Genomic DNA, 26694 nt, shown 5'->3' with positions numbered 1-26694 from the left:
GAAATTAGGAAACGCACTTGTGACTTACAGAACTGTGAACGTCAAAACTGAAAGAGAACCTTTAAGCAACCAAACGGAACCTATCCTGGAAGCTGCAATTCCTTCTCTCACGTTCCTGGCAGACACGAGCCAACCTTGCTTAAAGATTTTCAAGGAGTGCACTAGCTCGGTGCTTCAGAGGGTGCACGTTGTTGTTACAAAATTATACGAGATTTATAGGTATGCATATGTATAACCTGTGTATCCAGCTAGGAAGGGCCCAGTTCTACAGAGCTGTTTTTTTCTTATTTAAAAGCTGGCACAGTGCTGAGAATCACAGCTGTACGTATGGGGAAATTAAGATCAAAGGGAAATAGTGCTTGAGCCTGTCAAGTGTGCCCATGGAGACTTCACTGCAGTTTTTTGTTTTCCTTTTTTTCGGAGCTGGGGACCGAACCCAGGGCCTTGTGCTTGCTAGGCAAGCGCTCTACCACTGAGCTAAATCCCCAACCCCACTTTACTGCAGTTTTAAGGGCACATACTTCTGCTGTTAGTACCAAGCATATATTTCTATTGATTTAGAATGTCTACCATTTTATAGTGAGAGTAGATTATAAATAAAACTTTACTGATCTTCCTTACTTCCTTCCTTCATCCTTCCTTCATCCTTCCTTCCTTCCTTCCTTCCTTCGTCCTTCTTTCCTTCCTTCTTCCCTTCCTCCCTCCTTTCTTTCTTTCTTTCTTTCTTTCTTTCTTTTTTTCTTTCTGTAGCAACCAAAGGCTTTTAGCCACTGGAGTCTAACGAGTAACAGCTGTGCTTGAAAGGGTCCTGCAGATAAAAATCAAAAGTGTGTTAGCATCTTAGGGTTTTGGTTGTTGCTCTGTTGTTGTAATAGGAGCAGACCAAGGAACTAGGAGCAGGCTGGAGGCATCAATTCTTCTAATTTGTCACTTAGCTTCTCCGTGTAATTTGTTATGGAAGAGAAAGCCAGGGTTCTCTGACTTGATTTGTTATCACTGAACTTGTGGTGGAGTCCCACTCCCTGGGAATGGTGGGAGATGTTCACCGAATGCCTTTGGAGGCATGAGAAGTGAGACACGGGATGCTAGCATGACCCAAAGCTGTAACCGTAGCAGTGGACTGTGAGGGGGAAAAGGAGCCAGCGAGCGTGTCCCTCCAAGTCACTTACATGCAAACTGAGCAAAAGGAAAGCAAGCTGCACGCAGTCAATTTGCTACTTTGCAAAGCCCGAGCCCCTGTTCACTGCTCATTACATTCCGTCCATGGCTCTACCACAGCTGTGTTACGTTCTAGCCATTCGGTGTTTTTGATCCTATCAGATGTTATACCTACCTAAATGTTCAGTGTGATTATAGATTTTTTTCTTTTCCTTTTCTTTTTTTCCCCATCTTTATTAACTTGAGTATTTCTTATTTACATTTCAAATGTTATTTCCTTTCCCGGTTTCCAGGCCAACATCCCCCTAACCCATCTACATGGGTGTTCCCCTCCCAATCCTCCCCCCATTACCGCTCTCCCCTCAAGAATCCTGTTCTCTCGGGGTCCAGCCTTGGCAGGACCAAGGGCTTCCCCTTCCACTGGTGCCCCTACTAGGCTATTCATTGCTACCTATGAGGTTGGAGCCCAGGGTCAGTCCATGTATAGTCTTTGGGTAGTGGCTTAGTCCCTGGAAGCTCTGGGTGGTTGGCATTGTTGTTCATATGGGGTCTCGAGCCCCTTCAAGCTCTTCCAGTCCTTTCTCTGATTCCTTCAATGGGGGTCCCGTTCTCAGTTAAGCGGTTTGCTGCTGGCATTCGCCTCTGTATTTGCTGTATTCTGGCTGTGTCTCTCAGGAGAGATCTACATCCGGCTCCTGTCTGCCTGCACTTCTTTGCTTCATCCATCTTGTCTAATTGGATGGCTGTATATGTATGGGCCACATGTGGGACAGGCTCTGAATGGGTGTTCCTTCAGCCTCTGTTCTAAACTTTGCCTCCCTATTCCTTCTACCAAAATAGCGATGGAACTCATGTAGACCTGGTCAAAGGTATGAATGTTCTGAGTTGGACTGTTTATTCTTTGAAGTTGGGGGTTTTATGAGATCATCCATGGAGAAAAGCATCTTCTACTTTCCAATCAGGACTAACACCATTCACACTGCTAGTGTCAGGGTCTTTGCACTTGGACATAACACCTAGTTGTTTCATTTTTCTACATCTTTTCAATCAACAAGAATCCCACAAGCAGTGTATTTTCTCACATGTAATCTCTCATATGAAAAACTTCACTTTGCATCCCTCTTCCACTTTGCATTGCTCTTTGTTGAAGTCAAAGTGTGTGTTCAGAGAAACAGTAGATGGCTTTTCCAATGGAAATTCTAGAATCTACGTAGATAATTGAGCACCTAGAATCTAGATGTTCGGCATGGAGAAATAAAATACAAGCAGACTTTTCTTTAATCTACATGAAGACTATGGTGCTTTTGTTTCTTTTGGGTATAACAATGGGTGTGTCCAAAACTCAGTAGGGAAGCAGGGACACAGGGGACACAGGCCTCACATTTGCACAAATCACTCATTTAACAGACAGTGAGACCAAGAAGACCCAGGGTAACTCGGTAGTAGGGAGGAGCAGGCATGCTGGTCTTGGCTGTTCGAAATCCCAGTGGTTATCACCCAGGCATGGCAAGAGCAGTGGTGAGCCCGTTGTTAGCTGAGACCAGCAAGGACGGTCTGAATTTGAGGGAAAAAAATGTAGCTGTGAATCCTTTCTTTCTGTTTTATACTGGCTGTGTCCCTAGTGTGCAGATCGCAAAGAGGAATGTATCCCAGTATTCCAGCAGTTATAAAAAGATAACACTAGGTGCAGCCGGAGGTCCAAAAGGGATGTGGTTAGGACTTGTCAAGCTATTTAAAGTCATTTAAAAGGAGAAATCCCACACTCAATGACTCTTAGGAACATAACTTTCTGCCTAAGAAAAAGCAAGGAATGTATTCAGCCATTTGTAATAGGGGTTAGTGTCCCTTTCATTTATATGCAAATTAGTCAAAAAGCTAGGAAAACCTATAAAATTTTAAATATTCCACACCAGGGGCTTACACTAAGAGTCTTTGTCAAATAAAATGAGTTCTCACAGATCTGCTTTGAGCCACTTTGCCTCTAAGCACAGTCTCTCTCAGAGGAAGGAAACAGTAAAGTTCTCACACGGAGAGAAAAACGTTTACCACTCAGTAAAAATCCCTGGGCCCTGCCGTATGAAAGCTTTAATTTAGTTCAGTTCACTGCTCCATGAGGTAATTTAGAGTGCCAATAAAAGGAGATTATTTTTGGACTGCGAATCTGCCTGGCACATTCTTTGAACTTAATAGGGCTAAATAAAGCTATCCAAACTCGCATGATTTTTGGAGAAGGTCATCCACACAGGATATCCCTGTGATAGTTGTTATGCACACAGAGCAGAGCAAACATGAAAGAAAGAGATTAGGGACCATACACATGGACAGGCCCCTTCTTCAACATATACGGACTGGAGAAGATAGGGGAGCAAAGGAACCAGTAGCTACAAGAGCACCCACACACGTAGCCAGCAGAAAAGGAAAGGACCGAAGGAATGATGTAGGCTCCAGTACAGAATGACCGCCTTAGCTCGGCTGTGAGGAAGAGCTGGTTTCTACTAGGCTGGCCACCTCATCTCCAAACCTCAGTCACTGTGCTGCAATGGAAACCAACCCTCTTCCCTGAGGAAGGGTTGTAGTTGAGTCTGAGTCTGTTAGCCTGTGTTAAAGCCTCCTAAAACCCTTGGACATGGCTAATATGTTAGCCTGGGTGGGTTTTCTTGCCACTGTTGACAGTTTCTGTCTTCTTCTTCTGATATCTGTGTGAGACAAACTTACCATGGAAAATTAGAGAAGACTAGAGAAAAGAAAGTATCTATTCTTGTATCGCTGAGAGATGAACACTTTTAAATACATTGATTTGTCTTCTTACAGGTTTTCTGCTGGATACTGCTTTATATAGTTAAGAATACACATACATCTAACTTGTAAGGGGTGTGTGTGTGTGTACGTGTGCGTGTGTGTGTGTGTGTGTGTGTGTGTGCGTGTGTGTGCGCGTGCGCTCGCGTGTGTCCCTTCACGGTATTGAAAGCGTTTATTTCAGTACTATTCAGCCCCCTTCATGCCATGTCCCCTTTCCCTTTGCATCTAACATCTGGATTATTATGACTTTGAAATCCCTTAAACACTGCGTGTTAAATGGTGTAGAGATGGCTTACATACATGTGATTCTTCATTTCACCCTTGTTCACTATTAATGTTGGTATACTTAGAAAAGTGTGATCAAAATGGGCAAAAGCATTAAAAAGAATTATAGTTAAGAGGTAAGCCCCATTTCTGTGAGAGATACTTCAGGATCATTTAAACTAATGTACTAACAACGGTATGTCAGAAACCCTGATCATGAGCTTCGTTGGAAAGCTGAAGCCAAGTAGGGATATCTATCTGTCTATCTGTCTGTCTGTCTTTCTGCCTGCCTATCTATCTATCTATCTATCTATCTATCTATCTATCTATCTATCTATCTATGTTTCTTCAGAAAAACCATTATATAACCAGTTTTTTTTAATAGACTTTTTTTGTTATTGTTGGTTTTGTTGTTGTTGTTGTTTGTTTTGGTTTAGCCTCTTAGAGCAGTTGAGAAATAGCACCCTATTATTTCATTAACTGCCAGAAATTAATCCTGTATTTTTTATGTACCGCATTGGAATGCATGCAGAGCAGAGCCAGAGGTAAGTGGCTGTGGACTGTGTTGACAGTGGGCCATGAGATGAGCCTGGTATACAGTGCTCACCTCTTTGCTGTCCCCCCGACCCTACAGTGCTCACCTCTTTGCTGTCCCCCCACCCCCAAGTATCAGCTAGCGAAGATAAAGGGAGGGAGAGAGTGGGGGAGTCACCCGCAGCTGTAAGGGAAGAGTGGAATGGAAGGGCCAAGGGGTCTCTAGAGAAGGGGCCCCTGGCCAAGGCCCTTCCAGCCCCCCTTCTGTGAGGCCCGGGCTGCCAAGCCCGTGATTCTTTGGTGATGGTCCGTAATCCTTTGTCAGGTTAATTGACAGCGAAGTCTGCACTTTTGCAGCTAATGATAAATAGGGCTTTTAAAGGTTGTAATTTCTTGTTTAACCAATGCCAGTTGCACATACTTTGTACTGAGAAATAATTCCACTCTGCCAAATAAAATACAGTGGACGTCTGTGGTGTGTTTCTCAGCTCATTGTTAGTCACAGATCGCCTGACAGAGCACTTTCTACACAGGAGATAAATGCCAGGCAGACCGACTGCCAATTTCAGCACAGAAAAGACTTCTCTTATGAAAGGAAAAGACAGTTTTGTTTTTCTAAAAAACAGTAATAAAGTTCCCTCCCACCTATATTTTTAACCCTTAACAAAACCCTTTCAGAAGTAAATGCCTTAGTGCGTTGAAATGAGGATTCGTTGAGTGTCTGCACATACTTCTCTCTGTTCCCTCTTCTGCTCAGAGGTGCTGATTTGCACAAAGCTCCTCCACATAAGGGCCAAGAAGACATTCTGTAGCAGCTTACAGAATGCTGGGGGGTTATGACATATAGAACCAGGTAACGATTTTTCCAAGGGTCTGTCCATCTCTATATAGAATAGAAGGTGACAGGGAATGGTGCCTAGTTTGTGAAGGGTAGAGGCAGGCTCTGTCCGGCTTGCTTAGAATTACATTGTTACTGCTACTCCCCCAAACGCTGAGACGTGACAGCATGCCTCACAATACAAACAGAAGGATTTCAAGGCCCCTCACACACATGTCCGTAATGATATTTGAATGTCAGTGAAGTTGGCGTCTTAGAAACATCCTGTGGTCATTTTCTGTTTCCAAAAGGAAGTGAATTGACATATCTGATTTTATGGTCTGGGAAATTATGTTTTTATGAATCAGATTGCTTACAGTGAGGCTCTCCAGGAGCCCAGGAAGTTCACTAGGTCTTAGGTGAAATACTAGAGGGCAAGGCACATGCGGCTGGGTTAGAGCCATTCATGACTTGTCTGATTGTTTGTTGCTTATAGAAGTGAACATGGGCCTTTAGGTGATGTATCTGGACCCTAGGAAAATATTCCAGATCCCCTCTGTATTGAAATACTGAAAGAAAGATATCATTTCATGCCCTTTGAGTCTTAAAGTTTTTATTTTATTTATTTTATTTTTGTAGTGACTTGGATACAGGTGCACTTCACAGACTGGGATACAACATGACTTTGAGGATTTAAAAACAGAACAGGATAGAAAAGAAAAGGGGGGAGTGGTGGTTGACGGGCAGGGCCGAGGTAGACAATTGGGAATCAGACAGGGGTGCACGGGCTAAGCATTAAAGCGTCATGACAACGCACAAGGCTAGGGCTCAACCGTTGCCTAGTTTTAGAACGGAGGCGCTTGCCTCATGCCCAGACAAAGATGAACTCTGCGCAGGCGCCATGATCTTACGTGAAGCGCTGAAGTGCTCATGTGACTATCTCCCACCCTCCCTGACTTCCATGCACCAAAGGGTGGAGTTTAACCACCCGAGAATGCTGTAAAGAGCCTACGGCCAGCCACCTCTGCCTTCTCTAGATCGGCTTCATTTTTCTCCTCTCAAAGCTCCCAAACTCTCAGTTCCTGCAACACTGAAAAGCCACCATCTCATCTCTGACTGACACTGGGCTCTTGACAGACTTTCTTCTCTCAACCTAAAATTAGACAGAGATGCGGTCTTAGGATGTAAATGAGGAAAAATCAATTTTAGCAACGAGTCACACAGCTTTTCTATCATTCTGCTCCACTCATCACAAGTATTCCCCCCTCAATTAGCCAACATATGTACTCTTTTCTTTGAACATGCAACTCATTTAGTTCCTCTTATTCTAGGACTCCTTTCTAACATTTAGCTTCATCTATCAAGACGCAGTTGATCCCTCTGTGTCAACTATGCAGTGCACACCCTCATCTGGATAGTTTACTTAACTAATTGTTGGAGTTACTTGCTGACATAATCCCCTCTTCCCCACTAAACTGGGAACTCCTTGTTGGAAGGAGCTCATCTTTCATAATTACCAACCAAGTGTTGTTCATTAAACATACACGTTCTAAGAGTCAGGAAGAGAACACAGGACCGGAAATCTGAATTGTGATTTTCTAAAATTGTTGCTTCCTTTGAATCCCACCAGTTGCCAGCGGAGGGAAGGCTTTGGGGCGAACTCAGTTTACTCTGTGGGCATCTGCTCCGTTCATCTCTATTCAATAAGGCAGGCGCTTTCCTTGTATTTCTCAAGCATTGCCATTTCCCGCTTCAGAGAACATACAGCCTTCTTTCTGAAACTTCTAAGGAGTAGACAATTTTTAAGAACACCTAAGAAGTAGACTTATTAGACTTTTCTGTATGGAGTAGGAACTGCATAATGGTGGATTGAGGAGGGAGCAGAGCTGCACTTTTGCTAAATAAAAGTAATTTTTTGGGTTGGGGATTTAGGCCAGTGGTAGAGCACTTGCCTAGCAAGTGCAAGGCCCTGGGTTCGGTCCCCAGCTCTGGAAAAAAGAAAAAAGAAAAAAAAAGTAATTTTTTTTTATACAAAAGGACTAAACATGGAACCATCCAGTATAATTTCATAAGCATGGGTAACTGGTCCTAAGGCCTAAGATCAAAGCTATTATCTATGATATATTGACAGATGTCACACTTTGATTTTTGGTTTTTTTGTTCGTTTGTTTCGGTTTTTTTTTTCTGCTTTCTGATGTTTAGTATTTAATTCCTCTGTGAACATAGACACCCTTTTTATTTTCCCTTTTCTTTTATAATTGAGAGGAAGGCAGTCAAATATTTCTCTCCCATCCATGGTGCTAGGAGAATGTTTCCAACGACTCAGTGATGGCAGAACACTGATGCTGTAGCACGTGATCTGTGGTGCCACGTGTGATGGGTGGGTAACAGATCCGTGCAACTCTCTTGCATCCATTATCGGATCCATGCTCCCACGACTCCAGGAAAAGCCTGTAGTGAGAATTAGGAGAGGAATAGGAACATGGACCAGAAGTTCATTTTCTCAAAGGCAACAAAAACCCTAAGGTGCAGAAACATTTCCTAGAAGAACATGTCGTATGAAAGTCACGGGATCACACCCTGATCAGGGGGAGGTGAAGACTCACATGTCTATTCCAGTTTCTGGGTTCAAATGACATCCAATAGACTTGGGGAAAACTCTTACCTACCGAAAGAATTCCTTCATTCCCTCCCACTCTTTCCTCTTCTTCTCTTGCCCTTTCTGGTGTTTTGAGACCGGGTTTCATGTGCAGTCTTGAATGCTCTCCTGTCTGCAACCCTCATCTTTCCACACGCCTAGTGCTGGCATTAGAGGCCTACACTGCCACACCCAACTTCTTCCAGGTCTTATTAGTTCTTAGGAACAACATTTTACAGCCTCTGAGTTCTTTCAAGATCATTGAGTCCTTGGTCAAGCAGGGAAAAGCATTTCAGAACCTGGGCTCTGTAGCCAGACTGAGAGATGTCTCAGCTGTAAGCCCTTAACTAGAATGCTCGCCTAAACCGCAAAACAGTGCCCTTGAAAATGTTTAGGGTTTGTTTTCTTCATTTGTCAATTAAATGGACTTGGGCCTGGGAAGGCTGCGTTTGCTGAAGTAAAGGACAGATCCTACTGGCTCAGTCTTTCAGCCAGTATCAAACCTGCTACAATGTTATGAATTGTTTGCCTCAAACACCAACTCAAGGGAGAAAAATATAATTAACATGAAACATGAAAAGAAAAATATTCCTTGTGTTTGTTGATATCCATATGGTGATTTCTCTGCATGTATGTCTGTGAGCACAGAGGCCAGAAGAGGGCATCAGATCCCCTGGGACTAGAGTTACAGGCGGTTGTGAGCCTGCATGTATGTGCTAGGAATCAAACCTGGGTCCTCTGGAAGAGCAGCCAATGCTCTTAACCACCGAACCAGCTCTCTAGTTGCCACCTCACCTCCCAGATAAATTCAATTAAAAGGTAAAAATAATAAACCTACCCATTGGCTATTTTTTTTGCCAAAATATTGCTAAGTGTTATATTGTCCTCTGCAATTAATTAGATAAATATGACTTTGTTAAGTCACATTGAAACTGTATTAAAATAGCCCTTTTCGGTTGAAATTGTATTAAGTGCTCCTTTGCTGTACCAAAAACATTTAGAATATAAATGAAATAGCATATGTGAGATGTTTTATGATCTTTGGAAGAAAAGACCTATAGAAACCTGACCTGTCAAATGTGCAGAAGCTGAGAGCACCATTCCATTCCGATTTGCTGATGGAACTGCTCTGACCATGTAATCATAGAGCAGGGGGATGTAGATCCCGACTTGTTTGTTCTGAGACTGAAAAATCTTGAGGCTATGGTTAGCTTTTGGCTGAAGACCATAAAAAAAAACCACTCAAAACAGTCATTGAATCCATAGGTGTAGGTGGGTGCCTAAAACGTAACTGATTTATCGGCCATGGGTTACTGCAGTGATGGTCTGGGGCCGTCTGCAAACCTCCCTTCTCAGTCGTATTATTTTCCTCAAGGCACCTTGAGAAGCAGCATAGCCTTCAGAAAGCCAGCGACATACATGTTACTCATGTTCTCCACCCCAACACGCAATGGTCTCGGAGAAACTCACTGCCTAGATAGTCATAATGGAAACAAACTAGATGATAACCAGGCTTCCCTCAGTGGGTCTGCCCATGTGGCATATGCCATAAGCAAAACGTTTTCTAATGCTAAGTATTAGACTTTCAAATCGAATTTGGAGAATAAGTTGTTTCACTCAGTCTCTTCTTGGAAGAGGCACGAGTTTGGATTCCAACAGGCTTCTCTTCTGTTGTGACTGGATGCTTTATGTCATTGTTTTTCCAGTTCTGACCGAAAACCCTCTTTTTCTAGAGGGACCCATAAAACTTGCCTAGTGGCTTAGCTCAGAACTTTGAAATATACACCACAAATGGCTCCGAAGGTGCGTATATCATCTGGGTTTCTAGTGGGACTGGGGCGGTCTCAACGTCAATGTATAAACACTCAAATTTTAGTGGAAGAAGTTTTCTTTTTTTCTTTTTGTGATTCGTCTTCAATGTCTCCATTAACTTCCATTTTATTTTTCCATGCTTGGATTGTACAATGATTTAAGATCCCATTGGTGTGGTGCTTGGTCATGCCAGCCAGAGCAATGTGCCAGTTGGCTACACTTGGAACCCGACGTACTCTGCCTTGCTTTATTTAAATTTAAAATGTCTGAAATATCTATTTAAATGTTCCTTTGTTTTGAAACCAAGTCCAGTTGGCAGTGACATGGGAGCCGTTATCTGGGAACTCCCACCAGCAACTAATATGTCAAAGTGAGTTACCAGATATAGTTAGTGTCTGACCAGGTAATTTTGAGAGCTCTCAGCAGTTTTAGTGGGCTATACAGACAGCCCAAGTAAGTAAATCCTTCACAATGCAGGAGTCTGGGCCTTTCTACCATGGACAATTGGATCTGCCTTGAATTCTTATATTTATAGCATTGTTGCTATTAGTTCAGCTGTGGATTTTCTGAGTGTGTGTGTGTGTGTGTGTGTGTGTGTGTGTGTGTGTGAGCATGCACATATACACTGCTGGGTTTATTTACTATTGCTCTTATATCTGCCATTTGTGCTTGAATCACCTATTGGGGTGCTCAGATGTTAAGAGCCCATAATGCTTTGGCAAGGAACCCAAGTTAATTTTCTAATACCCACATTGAAGACCTCCCCGCCATCTGTAATTCTAGCTTCAAGGGGGAATCTTCTAACGCACTCCTGAACTCTGCAGGTGCCTGGACTCATGTGCGCATACCCACTCACACACATAACACATGATTTTACAAACAGTTTTAAAACTCGCTCTTTAATCGGGTGGCAGTGGTGCATTCCTTTAACCCCAGCATTTGGGAGGCAGAATCGGGCAGATCTCTGAGTTCAGTTTGAGCCCAGACTGAGAGTGATTAACAAGGATGTACTGAGGGTATATGAGAAAAAGAAAGTTAAATTTAGTCAAAACTCCCCTAAACACCATGTGGGATAATCTTATTCCACTGAGTCATGTGCCCTGGTTTTTATGTAGCCTGAGGAAGTCTGTGTTAATAGATGCTCCTGTCCAGCCTGGGGTACTACAGAGTGAGTTTCAGGACAGACAGAGCCACATTGAGAGACCCTGTCTCAAAATTAAAAAAAATAAAATAAAAAAAATAAAAACTTAAAAAATTTCCTCCTTAGAAGACATTGAAAAGTCAATTTTTTTTACCAAGATACTGAAGCAGAGTAAAAGCCCATGGATCTGAAAAGAAAAGCGTGTGGCATGGGAGGCAGACTGAGAACCGAGGCTGAGGGACTATAGCATGACTTCCACCGGCTTTCAGATGCTAGGGTGTGGATAGTGGTCATGAAGTGAGTCACAGCAACACACAGGTCCCTCACAGTCTCCACCCCAGGCTGACAGGAGCATCTATTAACACAGACTTCCTCAGGCTGCATAAAACCAGGGCACATGACTCAATGGAATAAGACTATCCCACATGGTGTTTAGGGGAGTTTTGTCTAAATTTAACTTTCTTTTTCTCGTATGTCCTCAGTGCATCCCTGCTAGTTAAGACACTTGCAAATCCCTGGGGAAGAGTTCACCATCTAGTTAAGGTTAGGAGTGGTTGGTGGGCAGTCATGTTCCTGTATGTTAGAGAGGGAATTAGCCAAGCTTTCATAAGAGCTTTCCTTACCAGGGAAAGGGAATAGCAAACATGGTGCCTGGAGATGACTGACTTAAAAACAAAACCAAAAGACCAAACAAACAAACAAACAAACAAACAAAACCCTAAAGTACCCATGTCTTTTAAAACACAGGAAGAGGTGTACTGAGCCATCTTTCAAGATTTCCTTTGCCTTCTTCACAAGACCAAACTGGTCAATAATTTGTAGTACCTCTATTATTAGAGTCTAATATTTATTAAAGGCTACCAGGACTGTGGTGTTACACTTACTTCCTCTGCCTTCAAGGGTTCCATTTCTGATGTAAAGCCACTGAGAGAGAAGGCACATCAAAGATCTGAAGACATTTATAAGGCTCAAAACAGGGAACCTTAGTCATTTGAAAATTTGTGTCCAGACTTTTTTTCAAACAGAAACTGATGCCCGAAAGACTTGCTATGCTTATAGCTAAGGGTGAACTGGGTAGGCCATGAAGGGCAGTTTTGCTAACCAGTTTAATATGTCCCTTTAGTTATTCCAAGAACAGTTCCTAAACTATGCTGGGTACTATTGCTGGATGCCACAACATCACACTTAACAAGTCAGACAAAGTTCTTGCCTTCCAGACATAATGGCCTACTATGCCAACCATGAATTACACATTGCCATAAGAATTCATAAGGTTATGGCATGGGCTAAAGTTCTGGGGGTGGAGTAAACAATGAAGAGAGAACTACTGCTTGGTAGGTGAGGTTCATGCAAAGAGCCAGCGGGAAGCTGAGACTTCCAAGCTGAGGAGAAGGCACCACTGATGTAAAATATGTGGATAAGGGTAAGGTTTTGTTAGGCCACAAGTGACACAATTGAAGTACGAAAACAAAGATGGTGGTCATCATTGGTGCAACTACTAGAGTGGAGAGAACGGAGAGAAAGCAATGCTGAAACAGGAAGGATACTGAGCTTCCAACCTGAGAGAAGGAAGCTCGTGAAGGTTTCATCTCTACCCTAGCACTCACGGGATAGCTCCGTCCTCCTCCCTTACCTACCGCTGGCTCTGGTGGCCATTAAGTTAAGTGGACATATTTTCTCTGCTGTTATTTTTCTGTTGATGTGCTTACAATTTTGCTTATCAACTCAACATAAAATCTTCTGAGAACAGGCTCCACGTTGTACCTCTCTACATCCAGGGAGCCTGCTCTCCCTGGTAGGCAACAGGAAACTGGTGGATATTTGGGCTGGTGGTAAAAGGATATGAAGGTTATGATTGGTTGGTTTTTGAGCATAGTTAGTGCCAGTAATTTTAGAATTGGTCTCCAGTGTTTGCTAGAAACAGGGTTTGCAGCAAGGTGAATGCCCTCTAACTCATGGGAAGGAGGTCAAAGACAGTGGAAGAAACAGAAGTGGTTTGTAGTTGTTACTACTTCCTTTCAGATCAGCTAGAGGACAGGGCAACTGACTGGTAGAGCTCTTCCTTGTCTAGACAATAATTGTACATGAATTATTTCTTATAAAATGGCATTCATATCATTTTCAATCTGGAGATTTATCCTGGTGGGATCCTATTGGCATCCAGGTATTTATCAATCTCCTAGGATTTCCCCAAGCATGCTAACTACAGTGCAACCCTCATATCTTTTTTAATCCTTCATGGTTTTCTTTAAGAAAGAAAGAAAGAAAGAAAGGAAGAAAGAAAGAAAGAAGCAAGAAAGGAAGAAAGAAAGAAAGGAAGAAAGAAAGAAAAAGAGCACACTACCATCAAACAGAGCATAATTTAGTTGCCGTCTAAAACAAAGAATTATTGAAACCTTTCTATTTGGCTACATACATACTGGGAAAAAAAAGAAAGAAAACAACAACAACCTTAGGACCCCACAGTGAGATGTTGGTGGCACTGCAGGTTGACATTACAGACTTGGCTAGCAACTCCTTGAATTAGAATCCAATCCTCCTGTCTTCCAACTTGTACTCAACTTCCAGAATTGCTAGTAATAATTAGTAAGACTCAATACATCTTAAAGCAGAATATAACTGTGTCTCTCAGTCCTTATAGCTGGAACCCTCTAAAAGTACGTGAGCAAATGCTTTGAGTCAGAGCAATTCTCCTCCAGCAAATGCTTAACCCTACCCCACCCTCACCTCCAGTCAAATTCATGTGTTATAGCTGTAACATTCAGTGAGTCAGACATGTTTGAAGGTCAGGTCTTGAGGAAGTAATGTGGTTCAGATGAGGTCACACGGGTGGAGCCCTCACTATAGAATATGATCCTTGTTACCTCAAGAAAACACAGCCACACCTCCCCCACACGCACACTGTTATTTTTAAGCGACTGAATAGGTCCACGCTCAGGCACTAAAGCTCTAAAGCTCCCCAGTTTCCAGTCTGTGAGAGATAAATTTCTGCTATGTAACCCCCAGACTACAGGACTTTTTCATGGCAACCTGAACTGACTGAGATGGCAACAGATTTTATATATGAAAGTATTAAGACCAACCGAGAGATGTTGTAGAGCAGTGTCCACTTCCCAACCCCACAAAAACGTTCTAAGCTTGAGCCACTGTGTATGCTTTCAGTTTTCTTGGTCTTTGGGGAGAATTTTAATTTCCTTTACTTAAGCATTATTCTTCAATTTCATATTTTTTTTATGTGGGGCACATTTGCATCCTCCTGTCTTTAATCCTTTTGGTAGCCAAGAGCACAGTAACCATTCAGAGATACTTAATCTCCCCCTCCGACTTCCTTGTTTATGGTAGATTACTGAGCCCTTTACTCTGGTGGTTTATTGTGATGGATAGCTAGCTCTCCGTTCCCTATGGCTTCTCTCCTAGACTCATCTTGCCCTTTTCACTCTGGACTAACAACATGCAGGGCAGTACAAGTCATGCTCTCAGACTTTAAATACCTTGTAATCGTTACTATGTTTTTATCCAAGGAGAAGAGCCCTCTCTGTCCCATTCTTCCTGTCCTTCCAAAGACTGAGCTCATTCATTAGGCATGGACATTTCTCTCATTGCACTTGGCTCCTAGAGCCTGGTTTTTCCTTTCCTCCCCCAGATCTTAAAGTAAGATTTTAAAATGTAATAAAAATAAAAGAATCAGCTTTAAAAATGACCTGGGACAAGTTGATCCACACAATATTGCCAGTTCCTACTGGTAATGCCATGATTGATGGTAAGCCTTCCTTAAAGTTGGAAACCCTCTTTACAAAGGAAGAATGTCAGAGGAAGAAGCCGGAGATGTCTGTATAGGCAGCCATCACCTCAGGGGACTGTATACCTGGAAAGTTTGGAAAGCTTTACAACCTGATTCAAAATTACTCTTTTCCTAGAATTTTTGCCTCCCTTTGTCATTTCTTTCCTTGTTTGTTTTCTTAAAAAAAATGGAATTTCCCCAAATGCTCAGACATTTAACGAAAAATAAAATTAAATAAAAAAAGGAGGAGGAAGAAAGAAAAGTCACTGCATACATCCTGAGTAATGTGATTTTTAGTTTAGACATGTGGCAACCAAATTAGTTAACGCAAAGCAAATGAGCTGAGAATAATTGAATTTTCACAGCCCGTATTTAGCCTTTGGCCTTCTTCTTTTTCCAGTGTTTTCTAAAATACTAATTTCTGGTGGGATTGTTTACAAAAGTTCTGGATTCCTTACCTATTTGAGTGCAGGCATCTGCTTGATATTTGGACATTTCTTTTCAGAAATGAATTTTAGAGAGAAAATTTGGCTCCGTAGAAAGTCAGGAATTAACTAACAGCAGAAGAGTATCCCCCAGTAGGGTGTCTGGGACAAACTGTGGATTCCCTCATGCTTTGTTGGGTCTACCGCCATGTCTACTGACTTTTAAAGATTTTGTGAGTCTTTTTTGTTTTGTTTTGTTTTGTTTTGTTTTTTTTGTTTTTTGTTTTTTTTTTTTTTTGCACTGGACCTCATTTACACACTCATCAAACTGGATCAAGCAGTAGTGACCATATCGGAAGCATCTTCCGACTTCCTCTGCAGTTCCTTACTAATAGCATGGGTCATTACAAACAGGAAGCAGAGGGCAATGAGAAAGAACAGCACAATGGCTTTTGCTAGATCGTTTCCAAGGAGAAATCTCATCAGTAACTTAGCAGTGCAGCCTTCTCGGTTCAAATGCCTTCTCGGTGCTGATTGACTGCCTCTAGGATGCATTCCTGAGTGCCCCAGGCAACCTTGAGATCTAATTCCTTTTCTCTATTCTGTTCTTTTGAAAACAGGCTCAGAGAAGTGAAGCACATTGTCCACAGTCACAGTTAATAATGGGGAGGCTGCAGGAAAACACGGTTATCTTGGTCTCTAAGCTGCTAAGCTTTCTCCTCTGTTCCACTATATCCCCTCCATTACAGTCAGGTGGATCTAATCAAGGGTTCTTATTTCCTACTTTGTTATTCTTTCTATTCTTTTAATATTTCCCATAGAGAAACTGAGGGTAGTAACCACATTTAAAGCCAGATCTTTATGTCTCTAGCAAAGGGGACGTACTCTAATAACTCAATTCTTCTTCTTCTTCTTCTTCTTCTTCTTCTTCTTCTTCTTCTTCTTCTTCTTCTTCTTCTTCTTCTTCTTCTTCTTCTTCTTCTTCTTCTTCTTCTTTCTTCTTCTCTTCTCCTTCTCCTCCTTCTCCTTCTCCTCCTCCTTCTCCTCCTCCTTCTCCTCCTCCTCTTTTTTCTTCCTTTCTTCTTTTCTTACATCCTCCTCCTCTTCCCCCTCCTCCTCCTCATCAGGTGGTGCTGAAGAGCAAACCTAGAGCGTTATACACATTCTACACAGTTCCAGAAGAAAGTTAGAGTTCTGATAAAGAACTGCATAGGACGGTTTGTTTGTACTGGATTCCCTGAAGAGTTGTGCTCACAAATGCCATAAGACACATCTTGAGAGTTAAAGCACAGAAAAGTGATATGGATTATATTAACATTTTAGTACTATGGAAATACATTTGCCTTACAGATCAAAAAAAAAAACTATAGAGAAGATGAGAGACTTAAAATACTATGAACCATGATAAGGCACTTCACAGTTTTTAGTGCTTTCTGTTTCAAAGGAAGGTTGGCTTTAATGAGAAGGCTAATTTTGGGACTGTATGCAGAACCAGAGGCTCACCCTAAAGAACCATTAAAGTAAATGTCTTAAAAGATTTAGCGTGTGTGTGTGTGTGTGTGTGTGTGTGTGTGTCTGTGTGTGTCTGTGTCTGTGTGTGTCTGTGTGTGTGTATGCTTGTGCTTGTGAGTGCAGGTGTCTGTGGACATGTAGAGGCCAGAAGAGGGCATCCAATTCCATGGAGCTCAAGTCACGGTGGCTGTGAGCCACCTGACGTGGGCTCTGGAAACCTTGTGCGAGAAGAATCTGCACTGTTAACCATAGAACCATCTCTCCACCCCCATGGCACACCAACCCCTTTTCATGTCTTTAGAACATTCTTTTTCTCTAACAAACAATCACATTCTACATGTTTTAATATTATTTTGTAAGATTTAGATCAATATCTAAGAGAAATAAGCCAAATGCATGCCACCTTGATGGTAAAGGCAAGAACACATGTCTAATTTTACCACGCAGTGTGGGCCTGGAAGCTCTAAGGTCATCATTTACACACACTATACATTATAGGCAAATACCTATAGTGACTGAAGAGCTGCATATTCGTCAGCGTGGATGAGATTCAGTGATGGAGGACCATGCGAGTACCATGCTGTGGAGAAGGGGGAAGAAGGCATGATGCTAAACATGGCTTTGGTCATTGCTATACATAGCTAAGCTCCACTAACACTGCAACAGTGTCTCCAGTTAAGTGGTACCAGAGCCACTTATCAGGACACATATTAGAAGGATGCTGTCCCAATTTCAGTTAAAGCCAAGTATACTCAAAGAAATGCTAATGGGCACCGCCGTTGTCTTCGTGTTTTTCGTAGGCCTGGCAATCTAAGCAAAACAGTTCTTAGTGGCTTTTGCAATTATGCCTCCTTTCAATTTTCTAAAGGTTACAGGGCCTGCACCACACAAATCCCATTAAAGTAAGTGGCTGTTGTGCAATACAAATTGCTTTGAAAACATTCTTCAATGCCCATAAAGTGATCAGCGGTCTGCGACTCAGATTCACTGGCCTGCCATGATTTCAGCCCAGAGACCGACGGCGGGCTTTGATGTGGTGGTCGGTTTCTGCTACCGAAGTTGGCATTTTATCTTCTTGCATCAGATTTCTTCCCAAATTGATGTGACTCAGGCCTAGGGAACGCATTTTTACTGCGATTTTCTTCCTAAAATATATATATTTTTCTTTTACTGTACCTTTAAATTACACTGGACTGACCCTTGATCTTGAACCTCGGAGGTTCCTCCTACTGGATGTAGCACAGCAGAAGGTCAGAGACTGCATGGTGTGTGTGTGTGTGTGTGTGTGTCCGCGCGTACACAAGGTCTTAGTAAGTAGGGGTTACCATAGCTGCCTGGTCTTGGCGCTTTCTGCTTTCTTCACCCTACCCTCTAGTGGAATGTCAGCAACCTCATACAGAATACACGGTGAACTTTATGCTACAGCCAGGGTGTTCGTGGTTTCTTTCCAACCCATGTATGTATACACAATTTATCTTACAAGTGATTCTAATCCCTATTCTGATGCCACTAATATTCTGATCCACTGAAAACACTACTCTTTTTAGCATTTCTGTCTCGTATGTGTGTCTCATTATTTAAATTGCTCATTCATCTCAAAGATGCTTTTCACATAAGAGATGAAACCAAAAGATTGAGCTCTCCATTTACAAAGAAACAAGACCCCACATCCTTTCCTGTGCCTGGATCTGAAGAAGACTCGCTGTAAAAGGTTTTTTCTTTCTTCCTTTTGTATTTAAAATCACCCAGAAACAAAGGTAGTCCTGACCTAACTAGTTGTCGCTTTTCACTATTAAAAAGAATCATCCGAATTCAGGACTCCCTGAGCCCTTTGGGGGGCGGGGCTTCTAACTCATGGTCCTGCTTCTATATGACAGTATAGGTCCATTCTTCCAACATTTATCACCAGCTCATCTATGCTGCCTCTATCTCTTTCATAGCAATGATTGAATGCACAAAGACAAGAAAATGTTCACCTGGAAGAATTGGATTGAAAACTTTTAATTACATTAATTTATTTATCACTTTATATCCCAATATCAGCACCCCAGGCCTCCTTCTCCATACTGGAGGACTAGGGGCATCCTCTCTCACTGAGGCCAGACAAGGTAGCCCAGTTAGGGGAATAGGATCTATAGGCAGACAATAAATTCAAGGATAGCCCTAGCTCTCCTTGTTGGGGGGACTCCCATGAAGACCAAGCTGCATATCTATTGCTATATATGTTCATAGGGTCTAGGCAGGACTGTAATTTTTATATAGTATTTGATAAAACAGTAACATATGTATGGAGATTTAGAAAGAGATAGGCTAATACAGGCTGAAACTATTGGCCAAGTCTTCACACAGGAAGTAAAACGTGATGTGCTTCCTAGGACACATCGATTTTCATGTATTCTTTAAAATGAAAGAGAAGTGTGCCCACGTGTTCTGGAAAAAAGATGGAAGGCAGAGGAGTTCTGTTGTGCGTAAATAACCACAGGGAGGCAAGTGAGAAAGAAAGCACAGGACATCTGACTTTAATAGCTACTAAAGATGCACACATGGACATTCTGGCAGCAACAGTGCATGACACATTGGTTTTCGTTCACCGACCCGCCTTAGAACGTTTTTATAACAGCTAGCACGAGAAATCACTTCCCATGAGTCATTTCCACAGCTAGGTTCACTTTCCTTGCTGACGACTTCTTGTTCTTCTTTTGCATAGCATGTATTTGCTCTTAAGAACAGAGTAGAATTGAGTGTCCTGGCCCCCAGTTCTGTCTAGAAATCTCAAAATGCCATTGCTATTTTGGGCAAATCACTTTGTTCTGCAAAATGAGGGGGAACGGATTAGGGAATTTCTTGCATTGTATATGGTGCCAGAATCTTAGGAAACTGTACCTGCCCGTTAATCCAGTTTAGTCACTTCATCCAGAGAGTAGCAATAACTATATAATTGCAATGCATTCAAATACACATCTATAACATCCATAACCACCTTGGATTTACATATGATCTCTTTTTGTAAAGATATATTCACAACTCTTGGTTATTCCAAGGCTTAGTAAATCCCAATGCCTTTAGCAGGCCCAAGAATGGTGTCCATCCCATCAGCCAGTTGGATATTAGTGCCTTTGAACCATGTAGTTTGAAATTAGTCTTCACTGTAGCTGGCCTAGCAGAAAGATGACTCTCTTGCTATGATAAACCCTCACTGCATTTTCCCTTGCATTTACCCAGAACCCCAAATCTGATAGATGTATTTATCATACGTTTTTCAAGTGCCCTGAGTTTGTAAACTTCAGCAGCATTTATTTATCTTCTCCTGCTGTGGGTGACACTGTACTTCAGTGGTAGGGAAAACTCTCAGGCTGTAAGCAGTGAGCAAAGACAGATGAGCCAACAGGCAGCTGCCCCAGCTACCTCGCTGCCTACTCATTGTCTCTTCCATTTGACTTGGGTTTTGAAGGACATTTGCCAGAACCAGACTCCTGGGACCCTTGTGATTTGCATGTCTTTTCTCACCTTCAACATGATCTGAACTGATGTTTTCATTTGTTAAAAGAAACCGAGAACATTTACTGGGAAACTCTTGCTGGAATCACTTCAGAACATCATTGCTATTTATTTCTGTGTCATAAACTGTAATCCTTCATTTCCCTTACTCCCACGTCAGGGGAGTTGGTGGTTTTATAGTGGACAGTCAGTGGAATTTCAATCAACAGTGGGAGATCTCAAAGAACTATGGAGAGATGATGGGGCAGGTTGTAGTACTAAGACCAAGACGTAAAAAATATTCTTGATCTTGATCAGAGCTTGGCAGTACAAGAAGAAACAGGATTACAAGACAGAAAAAAAGGACATGGAACTTGTGGTTAGGCAGGAAAAGGAATTTTGAGTGAAGAAAAATCAGGGAATTTACTTAATCTGGGGTTTTCTTTATTTGACAAAAAACAAAATAGTAACCTGTGGTCTGATTGGTCTCAAATTTAGAAAAGTATAGAAAGTAAGGACTTTTTGCAGATTCATGCTTAATGGAAACATGAAATTCCTAATAAGGTATTGTCTCAAAGTCCTTGAAGATGAAGAGATACCAGAAGAGCTAGGCATACGGAATTGAGTTCAAGAGATCTAGTATGAAGAAGAAGAAGAAGAAAAGAACAATGCAAATGCTTCCAAACAATGGAACAGGGAGGAGACTGTACATGCTAAATGATGTTCGGTCCTACATGCTTCAATTACAGTGTTGTTACTGTCAGTGTTCTTTCAATGATGATATTGTCAGCTAATACTTCTAATAGGTAAATGGTGTCAGTCATGTTAACTGGGATGATCTAGGCATCGAGAGATCTTGATTATGATTCAAATGGTTCTATCATCAAAATGAGGCTGATTTGAGAGTCTCATCAGAGCACGACAGAAGCTCCATCTGAAGAAAGGATTAATGGAGCTCCTGCATCTATCAATCATTTCTGATAGTCAGCAACTTCTTCTATTTCTTTCTTCCTTCCTTCCTTCCTTCCTTCCTTTCTTCCTTCCTTCCTTTCTTTCTTCCTTCCTTCCTTCCTTCCTTCCTTTCTTTCTTTCTTCCTTTCTTTCTTTCTTCCCTCCTTCCTTCCTCCCTTCCTTACTTTCTTTCTTTTATTATTATTATTCTTTAATTTAAAAAAAATCCAGTTGTTATCCTCCTCCTGGTCTGACCTCTATCTGTTCCTCATCCCATCCTATTCCTCCTCCCCTGTCTCCAAGAGGATGTCCCCACCCCCAACCCCCACCCCACCAGACCTCTTCAAGGATCCTGAATGTTTTTCAAGGATATGTTGGGGGCCTCAGATCAGCTCATGTATGCTGCCTGGTTGATGATTCAGTGTCTGAAAGATCTTGGTGGTCCAGGTTAGTTGAGACTGCTGGTCTTTCCGTAGGAAGACCAGCGATTTCTCTCTTTGAGAAATTGGGTAAGATCTTACACTTTTTTTTTCTACAGACAAACTTTTCTGAGGACAAGAGAAGTTTCATGTTTCCCAGGGGGGAAAATTAGCCAGTGTTTATTGTAGCTGGGTCTTTAATTACCAAGGACAATATACAGTGTCTGTTCTAAGTCCTAGAGGAGGCTAAGAGGGAAGGAATCTTGGAGTGCGAAGATAGCAGTCTCAGTCATCAGGTACCTAGAGATCTGCTCTGCAGGAGTCCTCAGTCTAAGCTGCACTTTGAACCCCAAACATAACCGTAGAACAGGCTCTCATTTGTTTCTTTGTGGTAACAGTGATACTACAGTTGAGGTTGATTCTTGCCAGCAGCTTTGTTGCGAGCACTGTGCGTATTTACTCACAGGAAACCATGATTAGATGTGCTAGAAACAAAGTGCTAGGAGACCCGGTTTGTTTAAAATGGAGCAAATATACAATCTCTCCTTTATCTTCATCATTACTCCTTGTGATTTACTTGGGACTGAGCCTCTCTGGACAGCACATGCCATAACAGAATGTGTATGACCTATACGGGCTCTGGGAGTTCCAGCTTCTGGGATAATTGTTTGATGGCGGCATTAGCACAGCTGGTCAGCCCCTTGGTTTCCAGTCAATCATCCTTGTACTGGGGCTGGGAGGGATTTCAGGACATTCCTCTCTGATGGGTGGATTTTGCTGTTGGAATGACTGGCACACCAAGATGACTTTGGGATAATTCAGAGCTAACTCATGTAGGTCCGTGGCAGGTAAAAATTCAGAGATGTGATTATTTTTCCCCAAAGGTTCCCCTGGTCCTCAGGACCCTACATCTCAACGTGGGGTGCAACTGTTTCAGGGAACAGCTCCTCATTCTTGTGTGTTTTTTAAGTAATGGTTGCTAAGGTTCCTGATACTGCTCTAAGCTGAAGCCTGTTTGGGCGATGGCATGGCATGGAGTTTTTTCTGAACGCCACTCTGAGTTAGTCAGTCACTGCATTTAAGGAGAACGTGTTTTAAAATGGAAACCTCTTTGATTTGGTTTGGACCGTTTCTTTTCCGTACACTGTGCACTTCTGACCGTGTGCCTGTGATGTGGAGAGGAACTGGTATATTTCGTGATGAAACTGTGTAAATAAACATCAGATAGTGTGAGGGAGTGAGGTAGAATAAGGTCTACTTTTCTTTCCTCATCTCTGGTGAAATGAGGAGGATATGGACGGGTGAGATTTTCCTTCAGCTGTCTGTCACAGAACAGATCTCAATGAGCTGCAAGTAACATCCTTCAGGCAACCATCTCAGGTCTAATCTTAAATAGACATGCGATAATGAGGCCCCAGCGCTGAGGAGGAGTCTTGGCCCTCACTGAAAATGGCATTTGACTGTGGTACTTTGCAATCTCTCATAGATGACAGTAAATGCAGGCCGTCTGGGATCTCTCGCGTGACCTTCCTTCCTTATCCCCACTTTCCTTCCAGATGATCAGCTGAACTCTGAGGAGAAGAAGAAGAGAAAGCAACGGAGAAACAGGACAACCTTCAATAGCAGCCAGCTGCAGGCCTTGGAGCGCGTCTTCGAGAGGACCCATTACCCGGATGCTTTTGTACGAGAAGATCTTGCACGTCGGGTGAACCTCACGGAGGCCAGAGTGCAGGTAAGTCATGCTTTGAGTGGCAGGCACCAAGCATCCCCTCCATAGTGACACAGCCATGAACATTGATTATGGATACAAATTAGAGGTTTGGGACTGGAGATGATACTGATATGGGTTATGAAAATAAAGTATAACAACGGGCTGCATACCTTTACTGTGCTTCTTTGGGTAGAATGGCATTTTAAAAAAGCCAAGTAGAACGCCTTTGGGAAGGATGAATATGCTGTAGGGAAGGAAAGGCTATCCCTTTTCCCTGTTGTGAACTTTCTATATCGTGTTCCATAAACCGTCCACTAAGGGCTTGCCTCTGCACCCCCAGCTCTCAATTTAAATCCTAGAGAGTCCATAGATATGGACTCTTCCTCGACAGCTTGGGAGAATATATAAACCTTCCAGTACTTTGTTCTCAGTACTCGTGATTATGAATGGTGATAGAGGCTGGACATGGCTATTGAGAAGTTAAGAGCACACTTAAACTACATACTGTCTCACCGTCTCCAATGTCTTGAGGAAATAAAACAGGGAAGGGGAGAATAGAGCCATGGTGGTTCCTTCAGTTGGAGAGTGTAACAAGATTCTCCACCCGGGGACACAGGGGCATCTCCTCCAAGTTCCTCCCAAGAGATAAGAAAAAAGGAAAAGGAAAGATGCAAGGAAAGCCATCTAGGCCCCTTCTGTGGCCCCAGGGAAAGGAAGACAGAGTGTTGAGGAAACGCCTTTGTGTCGCTGTCAGGGCTCAGATGCTGCTGCTCCATAGAAACATAGCACAGCTCCATGGTGTCCACATTGGTCCCGTTCTCTCCCTCCTGCTATCCTCGCAGAACTGATGTTAACCTCAGTGTATACACCACCCCACTGCTGTGAGCTCTCTCCGCCTTCCTAACCCTTTACATCTCCTATTTCCCACCTCAGCCTGCAGTGAAAGACATCTGTAAATGAGTAACCCACACACAAAAGAAACAAAGGAGAAAGAAAAGCACAAAAACATGCTCTTAGTTTGGGTGTTTTCCTTTTTTTTTTTTCTATTTTGATCTTTTGTTTTCAACTTTTTTTTGAGGGAGGAGGGTACTAATCTTAAATAGTAAGAAGGTAGAGAGGATCTGGGAGGAGTTGGAGGAAGGAAAAAAATGTGGTCGAATATATTGTATGTAAAAAAAAATCAAATCAAATAAACGGGTATCCCCTAGTAGCCCACAGCACCATTTTGTTTAGTGCTCTGAATTTTAAAAAGGAAACAGATAGTGTGGTGCTGAAAATTGTTTTACAATGCAGAAGGGTTGTGAGATAAATCATGTCCCATTTCAGTGAATGAATGTCATGCATGTCCATACATAATGCATACATGTGCACACAGATACATTCACCATTGCCTCTATTGCTGTGACATTTCCTGGGCGAGCGGCACAGAGTTGTTCCTCTGTGACTTTATTATTTCTCCTTAAACTTCTAGCTTTTCCCAGACCAAACCAAACACTGAACTCTAGGACTCCATGTCCAGGGCATTTGTTATAACATGGCATGAACTATATCAAGTTGTCTGTGGGCCAAGTCTCCTCACTGCATGCTAAAGTCCTCCTGTGTGGAGAGGGGACTTTATTTTTTCATCTTGGAAAAACACATTTCTCCCCCTTTCCTTAAATGCCTATTGAACTACTGTGGACTTGCTGAATTGTTGGAGATAAATAAGGCACTGGCCCACTCATTAAGGGTACCATTGCCTAGAACAGAGAAGAGTTATGCAGGCCATGGAATGGTGATATCATCACAAGACGATCCCCACAAGTATCACTGATAAGTAGAGGAATGTCTGGTGTCACTGCATGTGGTGGACACTCATCTACTGTTTTGGGGGAGTCCTCTGAATCTAAGACACATTAAAAGTAGTATGGCTTTATGATAAACAGCTAATTCTTTTATTGATCATTCCATTCCTTTACATCTCAGTTGATATCCCACTTCCCGGTTACCTCTCCACCAGCCTCCATCCCACGTCTGCCTTCCCCACCCCCCTTTGTCTGTATGAGAGCGAGAGCTAATTCTTGAACAGTGCTTTTTTTTCCATGTTAAGAAATTTTCACTTTTTTTTCCCCAGTAGAAAGGTGGTAGAGGGTATCAAGTAAGGCATCAGCTATATTTACATGTAAAGTGGTAACTCTAATGGCAAAGTGTTGCCCATATTATAAATGAAAGATCTGGGGGCTGGACAGGTAGGGAGATGTCTGAAACTACCTTTGCTGACGTCCATTCAGGTCCTGCATGCTACACAATTCCTTGGGGGGAGGGGGCAATAGTCACATGACATTTTAGGTCAATGTTGTCCACTAGAGCAATTTATCCCCACACACTGTCATACTTTCGATAACTTGGCCAAAATGTTTGGTTTACATTATTTAGGTGTGTGTATGCATCAGGCTTTCACAAACTTTGAACTGCTTGAGAGCAGTCAATAAATACAGTCAATAAATAAATGCAATAAATAAATCATCTCTTCTTCCCAGATTTAGTATCAGGCCTGCACTCCAGTAAGCACCCCATAGAGCGTTCTGGAACGAACATAATGAATGAATAAAATTATGTGAATAAATGATAAGAATTGTATGCCATGGGTTAGACATCCTTAAGTAGAACTAAATGTTGTTATTATTTGCACGAACTTCAGGATTGCTTCTCACTGGACCCATATCCTCAACTTTAAAATAGAAAGCATAGAGCCCAACATGCAGAATTATCACGCTAACTAGAAATAGTGTCAGTCCCAATGTAGGTTACGAGTCCTGGCATCAATTTAAATAGAAGGTTATGACTAGTTGTCACAGATCCTGTCAGGCTACATGCATGCCTTGGGATGTACAAATAAATGTCCTCCCATTGACTTTTCAGGGTTAGTGCCTGTTTTTTTGTTTGTTCATTTGTCATTTCCTTCCTGCTAAGAGTTCCTTTATAGAATGTAAGTAGGTTTCCCTGTCTGGTTCAATATGGTAGAAGTGCTGGGATATTATAGCCAGGAGCCGGCGTATAGATATACCCTTGAGGGGAGAGGGATACCCCTAAACATCTAGCCACTGTTCATCTTGGTCTCCAGAGTCCCCATTTGCTTGGGCTCCCACGGGGGTGCTGATTTATTAGAGCACCCTTTAGTGGTTCTTTTTCTTCTGTTGCATCTTCACTCCCCCTATGGTTTTTCCTGCACCTTTTCTAGGAATAATTTTCTTCTTAATCCTTGCCAGAAGGTGT

At 42.3% G+C, this 26694-nt stretch overlaps 1 protein-coding gene across 2 annotated transcripts in view; it reads left to right on the top strand.

Annotated features, from left to right (window-relative positions):
* Window positions 1-26694, top strand: part of Prrx1 (paired related homeobox 1) — a 65681-nt gene that overhangs the window by 28260 nt on the left and 10727 nt on the right. For both annotated transcript variants that reach the window (XM_032915168.1, XM_032915169.1), the window contains exon 2: window positions 23285-23460. In XM_032915168.1, coding sequence (XP_032771059.1) covers window positions 23285-23460 — 176 coding nt within the window. The remainder of the gene's footprint in view (window positions 1-23284; window positions 23461-26694) is intronic.

This window comes from Rattus rattus, chromosome 10, assembly GCF_011064425.1.
Source record: "Rattus rattus isolate New Zealand chromosome 10, Rrattus_CSIRO_v1, whole genome shotgun sequence".
NCBI classification, from domain to species: domain Eukaryota; kingdom Metazoa; phylum Chordata; class Mammalia; order Rodentia; family Muridae; genus Rattus; species Rattus rattus.
This window is presented reverse-complemented; position numbering and strand designations above follow the sequence as displayed.